Source organism: Rhagoletis pomonella, unplaced genomic scaffold, assembly GCF_013731165.1.
Source record: "Rhagoletis pomonella isolate Grant_MI unplaced genomic scaffold, Rhpom_1.0 Rhpom_scaffold_02560, whole genome shotgun sequence".
Lineage (NCBI taxonomy): Eukaryota > Metazoa > Arthropoda > Insecta > Diptera > Tephritidae > Rhagoletis > Rhagoletis pomonella.
In genome coordinates this window covers 8,748-23,072 of record NW_023461114.1, presented here as the reverse complement: position 1 = coordinate 23,072, position 14,325 = coordinate 8,748, and the positions used below count along the sequence as shown (strand labels likewise).

Sequence of the window (14,325 nt, the reverse complement as noted above, 5' to 3'; positions counted from 1 at the left end):
GGAGAATTCTACTGCCTGAGGGTTATAATCCCTAAGTGCGGCCGAAGTCCGCCTACGCAGAAAGTTGCTCTCTGCAAAAGGTGTTCAGCCCCCCTTCTTTGGCAACACAGAAATGAAAATTCTACTGCCTGAGGGTTATAATCCCTAAATGCGGCCGAAGGCCGCCTACGCAGAGAGGTGTTCTCTGCAAAAGGTGTTCAGCCCCCCTTCTTTGGCAACACAGAAAGGAGAATTCTACTGCCTGAGGATTATAATCCCTAAGTGCGGCCGAAGGCCGCCTACGCAGAAATGTGTTCTCTGCAAAAGGTGTTCAGCCCCCCTTCTTTGGCAACACATAAAGGAGAATTCTACTGCCTGAGGGTTATAATCTCTAAGTGCGGCCGAAGGCCGCCTACGCAGAAAGTGGTTATCTGCAAAAGGTGTTCAGCCCCTTTTCTTTGGCAACACAGAAAGGAGAATTCTACTGCCTGAAGGTTATAATCCCTAAGTGCGGCCGAAGGCCGCCTACGCAGAAAGGTGTTCTCTGCAAAAGGTGTTCAGCCCCCCTTCTTTGGCTACACAGAAAGGAGAATTCTACTGCCTGAGGGTTATAATCCCTCCCCCCTTCTTTCGCCTGATAACCACCTTGGGATAACTTATTTTATTTAAAAACCCCGCAGATTCTGTTAGTTGGGTTATATTCCACTTCAAACTGCTCAATTTCCCTCGGTAAATGCTGTTTTTCGCCCATTTTCAAACTGTTCCCCAGGGGTCTGTGGGAGGCCCCTAGGTTTGCTGCTAGAATAGAAGTTATGAGCAAAGTGCAAGAAACATGTAAAACAACCATGATACAAGTGAAAAAAATGTACGAAGTAGCAGAAAAATTCAATAAACAAAGTGAGAAATTATGCAAAGAAGCAGAAGAGAGCAGAAATGAAAATAAGAGAATTTGCACCGATATGGTAAAACAATTGGCAACAAACCAAAGAGAGCTAATGCCAACAAAGTCATATGCTGAGAAAGTGAAAGAGGTGCCACAGTTTCGAAAAGAAATGCCGCTGATAGTGAAGCCTAAAAGCAAGCAGACAAGTGAAAAGACGCAAAATGACTTAAACGAAAGTGTTGATCCGAATTCACTACGTATCGCTAATATTGAAAAAAGAAGAAACGGTGTAATACTTAGGTCGGTGTTATGCAGACAAACTTTTGTTTGCCAAATTAAATGGCGGCTGCTTAGTTTGCTCGGAGGTGGTTATGTCGAGTTTGGCACAGGGTTGCACGTTCATTATGGTTTTCATGGCTATTGCCAACACGAAATGAGAATTTCAGATGTACATAACGCGCACAATTTAAAATTTTTGTATATGATAACACTGAATTCGCTGCAGTTTGACCAAACAAAATTAGTTTGCAGTGAGAGTCGCCAAACTCGCTTTTTCCGAGTTTGCTGCAACAACAATTGCACGCAGTTTGCCAAACAAAATTTCTGCATAACACCAACCTTATTGAGAGTGAAAATGATAATGAACGGAATAAAATAAAAGAAGCAATTGAACAGAACTTGAACAGCGTTGCAGAATAGGGGTGTAGATCTTTCAGCCCGTTTCACAGCAACATAATTATGAAAAGAACATGGATCGGAAACTCGGCCTTTCCGACCATGGTAAACGCCTTTATTGACGCAGAGCGGAAACTAGGCCTTTCCGCCTGCTGGACATAAAGATAGACTGGAGACTAGGCCTCGCCAGCTACTCAACCCGAGTTTATGATGTATATATAATAAATTAATTATAAAATAAATGTATAAAGTATGTATTTGAAAATTAGTAAAGAAAATATGAAAAATGTTAATGTATAAATTGTCCTAATACAATGTATATATACGTGAATGAATATATATTAATGCATAGTATTAGTAGAAGAGCAATCAATTAAATAAGTTAACAATGTAATTGTCAAGATTTTTTATAAGTTTAAAGACTGTCAATAAATAAATAAATAAATATGCGCATAAGCGTGGGTACTATTGGCACGGGCCCCTCGGATGCGGGTTAAGCTATTGGAACACAATACGGGTTTTGGAATGAATCCCTCGTACACGGGTTTACGTACGAAATAAACTATTGACCCACAAGTAAAAAAGTAAAATTTTAACGTTTTTAAAATGTTATTTATTATAAAAATACCGCTGCAGGCGAAAAATTGGGATAGATATACACCAGTTTTTGTTTAATGAAACTTAGCCACAGCCAGCCAAAATATATACACACACTAAGCACACAGCCTCGCGAGGATACTGGCTGCTTGGATTGCTTTAAGGGGATGTTGGGGGAGAGTTTCTTTAATAAATATATCACTTTTACAAATGTTTCCCCACGTACATACATATGCTCGGCACCTTGAGTATTCCTATGCACCAGAAATGTAATATATCTTGACTTACATATATACTCAAATCTCCCCAAAACTTGTAATAAAAAGAGCCGGAGTCGAAAAATTTTTATAAAAAATGGCTAAAAAAGTTTTATTCGAAAGTTTCACTTTTTATACCCAAGCGCACTTGTGCACAAGGGTATTATATTTGTTCACATAACGGTTGTTTGTAACAGGCAAAACGAATCGAGATAGATATAGACAAATGCATACATAAATGATCAAAATGAAAAGAGAAATCGATTAGGCGGTGACTGTCTGTGCACACGATAACGAGTAAAAATTGAGATATCTTAACGAAACTTTGTACGTGCACTTTTTCGGGCGTAGGACGGATGGTATTGAAAATGGGCAAAAAATAAATAAAATAAATTAATAAATAAAAAAAATAAAAATCGGACAATAATCACGCCTACCTCCCATATAACGGTATTTTTTCAGAAATACAAAAACTGCGATGTTTTAGTAACTGCTAATAATTATTCACTCAAAACTGATATTTACAATAATTTTTAGAGAAAGATAAGAATAATATAAATTTTTGGGAAATGGGCGTAGCCACCACTGCACCAATTTCTTCGAAACTTGGCACAGTTTTTAGCCTTGCTACAGCATACCAAATGGCCGAAAATTTTTAAAATCGGACTATAACGACGCCCACATCCCATAAAACGGTTATTTGGAGAAATACGAAATCTTTGAAAAATTAGTAAATATTAAAGCTCATTTATGTAAAATTGATGCTTGCAACAATTCTTTACCAAGAAATACGTTTATGATAAAATTGTGGAAAATGGGCGTGGCACCGCCCACTGATGATCACATATATGTATATCGGTAACCGTTCCACCAATTCGTATCAACTGGGTAGGGTTATTGTGCTTGTCACATAAAATCAAAGGATTGAAAATTATTGAAATCGGACTAAAATTTAGGCCGATTTTCATATAACGGTAAATTTCTGAAATGCTTGGAACTTCAATATTTCGAAATTTAAGGACGCTAATTTAATCAAAATTGATACACCCCGGCTTACCATGTAGCGGCAGCTTTCGGAAAGGTGAAAATCATATATTTAATACTTGCGCCGGGTATTTAATGTTGGGCTTCGCCCGAACTTAGACTTTCTTCCTTGTTTTAAATACTGTTTATTATTTAAAGCGCCGCGGACTAAAATTAAAAACAAAAATTGAGTCATTTTTTATAAATAAAATTACCGGGCGTACAACGAAGCGGACGTGTATTGGAGCGTTGTAAGCGGAAAAGTTGAATTGCGATAAAACAATATTGTTAAAAAATTGTGTAAGATCAGAGACAGTGACTATACAAAATAAAGTATTTAAATACAAAATGTTTGAACAAATAACAAAATAATTACATATGTACATGAATAAGAAAAATACCGCAGCAGATAACAAACAACAAAAGGTGCATAAAGGAAAAGTGAGCAGATGGAGTGCGACAGGTGCAAGGGCGTTGTTCGCGGCGAATCGGGAATACGATGTGAGGGTGTGTGTAAGAAGGTGTTCCACCCAGGAGTGAAGTGCAGCGGAGTGGATCAATACAGCCTTAAAGTATTAGCCGATCAAAATATGATACGATTTGTATGTGATAACTGCATGACATACATACATAATATGGATGCAGCTATGAAAGAAGTCCAGGACAGAGTTATCAAGAACAACAATTATCTAAAAGAGTATAAAAACGAATTTGAACGTGCATTAGTGAAAAATGAAGATGAAATTAAGCAGCTACTAAGGGCTATTGAGACCAGGTTTGCTGCTAGAATAGAAGTTATGAGCAAAGTGCAAGAAACATGTAAAACAACCATGATAGAAGTAAAAAAATTTACGAAGTAGCGGAAAAATTCAATAAACTAAGTGAGAAATTATGCAAAGAAGCAGAAGAGAGCAGAAATGAAAATAAGAGAATTTGCACCGATATGGTAAAACAATTGGCAACAAACCAAAGAGAGCTAAAGCCAACAAAGTCATATGCTGAGAAAGTGAAAGAGGTGCCACAGTTTCGAAAAGAAATGCCGCTGATAGTGAAGCCTAAAAGCAAGCAGACAAGTGAAAATACGCAAAATGACTTAAACGAAAATGTTGATCCGAATTCACTACGTATCGCTAATATTGAAAAAAGATGAAACGGTGTAATACTTATTGAGAGTGAAAATGATAATGAACGGAATAAAATAAAAGAAGCAATTGAACAGAACTTAACCAAAAACTGTGAAGTCAAAATTCCTGGTACAATAAGTCCGAAATTCCGCCTGTATAATATGAAATTTAAACATGATGATAGCATGATAATTGAAAAATTGAAAAAAAACAGAGCTACATACTGCAGAATACTAACTTGAAATTAATAAAATATTTTGAAGTAAAGCGTGAGAATAAAAAATTTTACAATTCAATAATAGAAACGGATGGAGATGTTTTCCAAAAATTATTGAAGCAGAAAGCTTGAATATAGGGTGGGAAAGATGCAAGGTGTTCGATGCAGTTGATGTGACCAGATGTTTCAAACGCAATGGGTACAACCACAAAGCAGCAGAATGCAGGAATGAGGAAACTTGTTTGAAGTGCCATGCTCAGTATATCCAGTAAACAAACTTAGCTGTTTTTTTTTCGCCAAATTTGGTCCCCATAAAGGACTAGTGTTGCAAGCAAGTCGGCAATTTGGGTGTTGTGCAGCTATTTAATGTGGTGAAAATTATTTAAGCACTGGAGAGATTTATTCACATGAAATTGGAGATAGGGCTGATAGATTTACTTAAATAAATTGTGAATCTGCGAAAATATCTTTTCAGCAGATGGATATGTTTTTTAACTTTGTTCCCGAAAATTTACACACAGGCTCGAAATTATGCGAGTAACATCCAAATATCGTCGCTTGGATGGAAAATTGCCGGATGCGTAATTTTGACAATTTGTAGTTATAGATGCAGTTATATATTTTAAAGTAAGATATTTCGATTTTTTGTTAACAGGTTTTTGGATATCTTCTTTAGTTTCCGAGTAATTGACTAAAATGTTTTCGGCTATTTGGTACAAATTGCGTTAGTATTGCTGTCGTACTAAACTAATCAAGATCTTTCAAATATAGTTACCTGTTCTTTAGTTTCCGACATATTCAGCATTATTATGAGTTTCATTTTCTAGAATCGGGTCACTTTTTCACTTTTCGTTTGCGTGTATTCACTACAGGTGGGTGAAAAAATTGTTGGAGAAATTTTGTTCGGGCGAAACTCATGATTAGGCTGATTAGTAAAAAGTATCGTTAATTTATAAAAAATTGTTATCACATTTTGGCGTTTATCATTAAAACTGACTGCAAATTTTTTGACAAATGTCGAATACGACAAAATTTTATTAAACTCATAAATGGTTGACACTAAACTAAAAAAATATGATAATTTAAGAATTTCGTGAACTGGTACATAGCATTCTTCGACACTTTGGAGAAGATCTGTAGTCGTGTTTCTGAGGAAATGAATTCCAAACTTCAATCGGGAGTTACCAAAAGTAACTTGTGACAATCTCTTATCCAGGCGACGATATAACATTTAGCTAAAATATGCATCTAAATAAATTATAATTGTCATTTTTTTCGTTTCGTTTCGTTGGAGTATATGCCAGAGGAGTAATAGGTATGTATATACATACAAGTATACCTAAATTAGCGCGTTGAGCTTGTATATTTATCTCTCTCTAGCGCATTAATTCTATATACGTCAGCACCAACGCCAAACTTATGTCTGTATTTAATAATGGCTCTATGACAAAATATTCATGGAATGTATTCATCGATTTTTATTTACTTCATTTCATACATTAGTATTGATCTGAATGTTTTTTACTAAATACCAGGAAAAAATATTTAATAAAAAACTATTTCATTTAAGATTAACCAACTTTTAGTTGCTCGGAGCTTATTTTGGAACGCTTCATGAAATATTTTCATAGACGGTAAATGCAACCCTGGGTGCATCATTAATGAGCTAAAAAACCAAACCAAACTAAAAATTCCATCTGAACCAATATTCCCAAAAATTATAAAGCAAAACAAAAACAAATTTTCCAATTTATGCACTGTTATTTTTATTATTGCAATACAGTTTCAGCTCTTCAAACATTTTCCACATTATGCTTTTAAAGCTAGTAGTTTCGGACCCCATTTGCTCATTTTTTTTTCAGTTCTGAATTTAGGCTAGGTTTTATGGGAACTTACTGTGGGTGCGTACAGACCACATTTTGTAAATATGTACATATATATGTATACACTTCAACTAAATTGTGATATTTAATTTTATTTTATAATGAATAATGAATTTAATTTGTGCAATTTTTTAAGTTTACTAGATGTAAGACAATTTTTAATTTTCTTTATATATTGCATGCTTTAGTTTTGATTCTTTTTAAGTTAAGTTGTAAAGGTGAAAATAGGCCTCCTAGGGAACCGAGCGAATAAAAGCATACCTCACAGGTGGTGTGGAACAAGAACAAATATAAATGGAATGATTTTCGAAATTATGAAATGGTTATTGGTTATATCTAAAAGGTGATGATTAATTTGAACGTTATTTAAGTTGTCTTTACACGGTCGATTTTGGTCGTTTAACCAAAATCTACCCGTGTAAATTGCAATTCAACCGTAAAATGTAAGCGTTTTGGCTAGTCGATATCTCAGTCAATTTTCCAATCGACAGAAATCGACCCGTGTAAAGGCAACTTCAGGAATTTTTTAATTTTCTTTTTTTTTGCTAGGGAACAATTTCTTTAAGCCATCTTCCGCAGCAATTTGTTGATCTTATCCTCACGGCTACTGAAATCACCAACCTCAACGTAGTGATTAGCCTTCTTGCGCCAGCCTCGGGTTGATGTGTTGAGATTGAATGGCAACAGGAAGTTGGAGGCTTTCTTGCAGTGGATTCCAACAGTGCGTGATTTGCGTTCGATCACAAAGCTGTCAGAGATTGGGACACGTTGATGGTTGTGCTTGACAATTCCACGTTTGTACATCAATTCACGAACTGATTTAATATTTGGATAACCCCATATAGGGTTCGGCATACGTAGCATATTAATGGTTGCCTTGTTCAATTTGATGAACAAACCGTGGTTAATGTGGCGAAAACGGAACAACAGTAAAACTTTACGCACTTTTGGTGCAACTTTGTTAATACCGAGGATACGGATCACAAAAGCCAATTTGAATTTTCAGGCCCGTAGAATTGGCCGCGTTTCTTTGCCACACAGCGCAACTCCATCTCACGGCGTCCATCACGGAGTTTTCTTGTTTGATATTTCTCAGCATGCACCAAGTTTTCACGTTTACGGAGTGCAATCACAGCAGAGCGCTTTAGTTTACGTTTGATCAGGGTAGCAATTTGCTGACCTGCTCTTGGTGAACTTCAGCTTCGACTTTGGGAGAGGAGGCAGTTTCCTGGAAGGTTGTCTGCCCTTTGCTTGCGGTTTCTTACCGGCCGTGATGGCAGTCATCTTAACTTGTTACTTAGCACGTTGAAAAAGCGAAAAAAAATTCGCCAAATGTTTGGAACACATCGTATATGAGCCAATCGATTTATAACATTTCTATAAACAATTAAATTAAATACTTTTTAATACATAGATATGCTGCAACCAGGCACTTACTTTCCCAAATTCCATCCTTCTAATCTGCATAACTTTCCAAATATGCCTGCTACTTCATTACTAATAACTCCATTTTCCAACTGCGCCTTCTTTGTTGGCTCAACATATCCTAAATAGACATAAATTTACATTAAACAAAAGAATTCGCAAAAATTAGCAAATAAAATACTCGCTTTGTTTTGTTTTGTCAAATTTCTGAGAAATGTGAATTCACCACGATGCGATACAGAAAGAACAAGGACCAGGGATGTTATTTTAAGTAAATCTATTATTCAGTGGCAAGGCGCAGAGCGTTCGGGCAGCAATATTAATTTGTATCAAATATAACATTAAACGGTGGTTCTAATACATTCTTTGATATTATTAACCAGAGTACATATATTATATGGTATTTCTTTCAAAAATTAATATACTATATGAACTTTTTTTTTCAAATATTTCTTAAGTTTCTTTCATGAGTGCTGAAAAGCAACCATGAGTGTAAGAAATTGTGTGCTACCTAAAATTTCACTTCTGGAAACTTTATCCCCATAAAGGACTTCACCACAGTTTTTTTACTGGATATACTGAGGTGCCATGGGAGACATTCCACAAAGACATGCACGGACCACTCGACCATTACGAGAGGTGTATAAATTGTATTCGCACCAATGAACGACTAAATATGGACTTTGATATAAATCATGTAACAACGAGTAAACTATGTCCAGTATATATGAATAAAATTGAGAATCATAAAAAAAATAGGATATTAGCAACGAAAGCAAGTAACAGGAATATATACGAATATACAAGGTCTTGTAAACAACTTTACACAGCTTGAGATAATAGCAGAACAAAATGACTTTGATTTTATTGTACTAACAGAAACGCACTTCAATGAGAACAACTAAGATAATGAAATAAGACTTGAAAATTATAATAAAATCAACTGTATTTCAAACTCATCTAGAACGGGCGGGGTTATCATATATACTAAGAAAAACTAGAAAACTGTAAAAATTCCAGAAAAAGTTATAGAATCGAAAATTTGGTGGCTAGCATGTAGATGTGTCGATTGTGGAAACGAGGTAATGATAGTAGCAGTATATAGATAACCAACAAGCTCTAAAAAAGAATTTTGCGAATTCTACAGGGACAACATAGAAGAAGTGATCGAAGTATGTGATAATTTAATAATGTTAGGAGATTTTAACGTAGATTGGAGTATAGATAGCTATTATAAATGCCAAATAGAAAGTCTATTTAACGACAATGGCTTGCAACAAAAAATGCAAGAATACACGAGAATCACAATAAATTCAAGAACAATTATAGATTATGTGGTCTCAAACATTCACAATATCATTTTGAACCAAACCTAACCTAAAAGTAGCAGATCATGAGACAATTGTAATAGAAATACCTTTTAGAAATAAAAACAGTAACTCACAGACACACAATAAAATAGACTATTTCCAATATGATAAAATCCTATTTAAACAACATCTCGACAGAAGAAATGTAGAATACGATGGTGAGCAGCCGCTGGATGATAACGTCATACGGATAGAGACAATATTAAAGGACATAATTTCGAAATATAGAAAAACAAAGATAAGCAAGTATTGTAAACCAAATAGATGGTTCGGTCAAGGTCTGAAAAAACTAAAAACAGAGTGTTGTAAACCTTACCTAAGTACAATCAACTCTGTACCATTTAATTTTAATTAATAATCTGGCAACATCATTATATTAGTTCTTCTATGTTATCTTATTATCTTCATACTTAAAATAAAGAGTCTTGTGGAATCTTTCAAGTGGCGACGAGGAAAACTTCGCAACTCAGGCTCGTGCGCGCGATATTCGTACATTAAATAGAATACAAAATTTTGCTCGTGCGCGCGATTTTTTTTGCTACGGTATTGATCAAATACCCATATTGCCGGGATGCCGAACGAAAGTGAAGTACTCCAAAAGCTAATATTGGAGCAAAGGGAATTCACCCAAAAGTTGCTTCAGCAGCAAAACCAATGGGTGCAAGCGTTCCTCGAAAGGCAAGTGAGTGGTGCTAGCGGGGACGCGGTGACAACTGTGCCAGCCTTTCATAGCTTTGCAAAAGACGTCCAAACATGGGAGTCGTACTTGCAACAGCTAAATCAACATTTTAGTGCGTACAACGTGGTTTCTGCCGAGAAGCAGAAAGCGTTTTTTTAGCGTGGATCGGAACGGAAATATTTGAACTCTTCAAGAATTTGTTTGGAAGCGAACAGTTGCATGAGCAATCGTTCTCAAATTTAACGGGCAAGTTAACTGAACATTTTCAGTCCAAACGACACATAGTCGCATAGGAAGCCCGAAACTCAGGGCATCTACGAGATTACTTTTCGGCTTCGGTAACAAGCGTATTCCATTGCTGGGTGAGCTGTATACGCAAGTGAAGTGTGTCGACAAAGAAAAGTATGTCGAAATTGTAGTAACCAACATTGACTGTGGGGAGAACCTTTTCGAGTTCGACTTGTTCAAACAATTTGGATTCGAAATCCAGCAAATTTCAAACGTCACGGAAACAGAAGTAGACCAAGTGGAAAAGGTTTGTACAAAATACAAAGAACTTTTCGAGCCAGCACTTGGCACGATTAAAGACTTTAAAGCGAGTGTCTATTTAAAGGCAAATGCAACGCCGAAGTTTTGTAAAAGTCGGAAAATTCCATTTTCGCAAATGCCGCAGTTTAAGAAGGAAGCCGAAAGACTTACCTATGCGGGCATTTGGAAACCGATTAAATTCTCAAACTGGGCATCTATAGTCCTAGCGCAAAAAGCAGATGTGTCTATACGAATTTGTGGGGATTTCAAGCAAGTAGTTAACGCGCAAATCGATATCGAGCGGTTCCCGTTGCCAACACGGGAAGCCTTGTTTCATGCTATTCGCCACGGTAAGCAATTTTCGAAAATTGACCTTAAGGACGCGTATCTTCAGATGGAACTCGACGATGACTCGAAAACCATATGGGTTGTCAACACGCCGCTGGGCCTATTCCAATATCAGCGCCTACCCTATGGAATAGCTAGCGCCCCAGCAATTTTTCAGAAATACCTAGAACAACTTCTCTTGAGGGATGTGGTAATTATCTGGACGACATCATAATAACCGCGTCAACCTTCGATGAACACATACAGCGCCTCGAGCTTGTACTACAAATTCTGCAAAACAGTGGCATCAAGTGCAAAAAAGAAAAGTGCTCGTTCCTGCAAGATATAATTGAATATCTTGGACGTCAATTGAGTTCTAAGGGCATACTACCCGACGAAAGTGGTCTGAGAGCGGTAAGAGACCTTAAACCGCCAAGGGATCTCAAACAGGTGGAAGCGTTTATGGGTAAGATAAACTATTACTATAATTTTATACCCAATTACTCTCAGCTGGCGGCCCCAATAAACATGCTGCGCCGTAAAAAGGTTAGTTTTAGTTGGGGACCAGAGCAACAGAAGGCATTCTTAGCGCCTAAATCACACATACTCAACGCAGCACAATTAGCGCATTACGATGACCAGTTACCATTGGTTCTGGCCACAGATGCTTCTTCTTACGGAATCGGTGCAGTGCTTTCGCATATGTATCCCAATGGTAGTGAAAGGCCCATTGCCTTTGCTTCCAAAACTCTCGACAAGCGTCAAGTGCGATATAGCCAGATGGAGAAAGAGGGCTTATCGATCATATTCGGGGTGAAGAGCTTCCACCAATACCTGTACGGGAGATCATTTACACTTATTACGGACCACAAACCCCTCGTAAATATTTTAAACCCTAGCACCCAGCTACCTTTGATGACGTCACACCGCTTGCAACGCTGGGCAATAACGCTTATGGCTTACCAGTACAAAGTCAAGTATCGCAAGACGTCAGACCATGGTTACGCGGATGCCTTATCGCGCCTACCAATAGGCACAGATGAACAATTCGACCACCAAGAAGCATGCTACAATGTGTGCCAAATAGAATCCCCAATAAATGCAAAAACTAGTGAAAAACATGCAAACAATGACGAAATCCTTCAACAAGTTCGCCATTCCGTCGAAGAGGGGTGGCCTGAGAAGTTACTTCCAAAAGACGCTCACCTTCGTCCGTTTTTCAACAGGAAATATGCCTTGACTATAACTAACGAGATCCTTTGCCTACAGACGGAGTATACACGCATCGTTATCCCGGGTTCGTTAAAAGGACGAATACTTCAATTACTCCATGATGGTCATTGGGGAAGTTCCAGGATGAAGCAGTTAGCCAGACAACAGGTATGGTGGGTCGATATAGATAAGGACATTGCTACGGTTGCAGACAAATGTGATGTATGCAAAATTGTCAATCCCACCTCAGCTAAAGAATATGTCAGTTGGCCAAAGCCAAAACACCCGTGGGAGAGGGTGCACATCGATTTTGCAGGTCCAGTATTCAACTGGATGTGGCACATTTGCGTTGATGCCTTCTCCAAATTCCCCTACATTTCCCAGATGACTACAACAACGACAGCTGCTACAATATCTGCGCTAGCTACAATTTTCACCATCGAAGGCATCCCAAAAACACTTGTTAGTGACAACGGGCCGCAGCTTACGTCAGAGGAGTTCAACGTTTTCTGCACCCATCAAGGTATAAAACATATTACGAGCGCCCCATTTCACCCTGCCTCAAATGGACTCGCAGAAAGGTTTGTCAGAACTTTTAAAACGGCTGTCAAGAAAAATATCGACGACGGCTTACAACTAAATGTGGCTGTGAGGAAGTACTTATCTACATATCGTTTTATGCCAAATAATGAGGGTAAATCGCCGGCAGAACTTTTGCATGGAAGACCGGTTCGCACGTTACTGAGCCAGGTTTTCGAATCACCGAAGGCAAGACTGAATCCGCCAGCTCCGAACGGTTCCAAGTTCATCGTAAATCAACCCGTATTCGCTCGTAACTATGCGAGAGGGGAAAAGTGGGTAAAAGCCGTAATTGTGCGACAACTCGGTAATACGGTTTATGTAGTCAACACGGCCGTCGGTTACTTTAAACGCCATGCAAACCAGCTGAAGCCACGGAACTCATCTAATGCCGAATCCTTTTTACCGTGGATTCCACCAACCAATGTATCTTCATCAATTCAACAGCAGCCATCCTCAACGGAAGCAGAATCACAGCAGCCAACGCAAATGCATAACTCGTCCATAGAGGGTATACCAGTTCGCAGGAGTGCGCGTACTCGCCTGGCGGTCGATCGCTATGCAGCACCAGATTTCCGGAAATAACATAAAGTACATGTAATCAAGATTTTCTTCATGGTGGAGAAGTGTTGTAAACCTTACCTAAGTACAATCAACTTTGTACCATTTAATTTTAATTATTAATCTGGCAACATCATTATATTAATTCTTCTATGTTATCTTATTATCTTCATACTTAAAATAAAGAGTCTTGTGGAATCTTTCACAGAGAAAATTAGGGCATATCAAGCAGCAAAGCTAGACAATACAAGATAAGAAATAAATATAAAACGGAAATAAATAAAGCTAAAATTAATAAATAAGCAACAGTATAATAAATACACAGGGGCAAAAACAAATGTGGAAAAAAATCAAAGAGTTAGTTTTGCGTGAAGAAACAGCAAAAATATAATGTGTAGAATTTGATGGCGTTGAATATAATGAGGATAAAGTAATTTCTAACAGATTTAATCAATATTTTGTACAAAGTGTAGAAGATATTAGTAAGTCAATTGATAATGTGCAATATGTAAATAACATTGGAGACCTAAAGAACGTATTTAAATTTAGTGAGATTACATTGGAAGAAATATATAATATATGTAAAACCGTGAAAAATAAACCGGACTTCTTGGGAATAAACAAGGGTATGATAACAGATAACTGGAGCAAAATCGGGCACAGCCTTCTGAATATGGTAAACGTATCAATTAGGAGAGGTGTCTTTCCAAATTCATTGAAAGAAACAATGATAACTCGTATACAGAAAGTAAGTAAAACAAAGAGAGCGGAAGAGTTTAGGCCGATTTATACATTAAAAACCATTGAAAAATTTTTAGAGAACGTAGTGAAAAAACAACTGATGGAATATCTGAAATCTAATGAACTATTCTCAAGATACCAATCGGGGTTTCGTAAACACGACTCTTGTGAAACAGCAATCAATTATATTATAGATGAATGGAAGACCGGTGGAACACAAAACAAAATTATGGCAGTTTTTTTAGATTTCAAGAGGGCTTACGAG

General features: G+C 37.3%; 2 protein-coding genes across 2 annotated transcripts; both read left to right on the top strand.

Moving 5' to 3' along the window:
• Window positions 1-10,087: 10,087 nt before the first annotated feature.
• LOC118753516 (uncharacterized protein K02A2.6-like) lies at window positions 10,088-11,509 on the top strand. Its single transcript, XM_036488395.1, has 4 exons — window positions 10,088-10,115; window positions 10,382-11,178; window positions 11,235-11,433; window positions 11,478-11,509. The coding sequence occupies exons 1-4, from the start codon at window positions 10,088-10,090 to the stop codon at window positions 11,507-11,509; spliced, it is 1,056 nt and encodes a 351-aa protein (XP_036344288.1).
• A 412-nt stretch (window positions 11,510-11,921) lies between these two features.
• On the top strand, window positions 11,922-13,343 carry LOC118753517 (uncharacterized protein K02A2.6-like). Its single transcript, XM_036488396.1, has one exon. The coding sequence runs from the start codon at window positions 11,922-11,924 to the stop codon at window positions 13,341-13,343; it is 1,422 nt and encodes a 473-aa protein (XP_036344289.1).
• The last annotated feature ends 982 nt before the right edge of the window (window positions 13,344-14,325 follow it).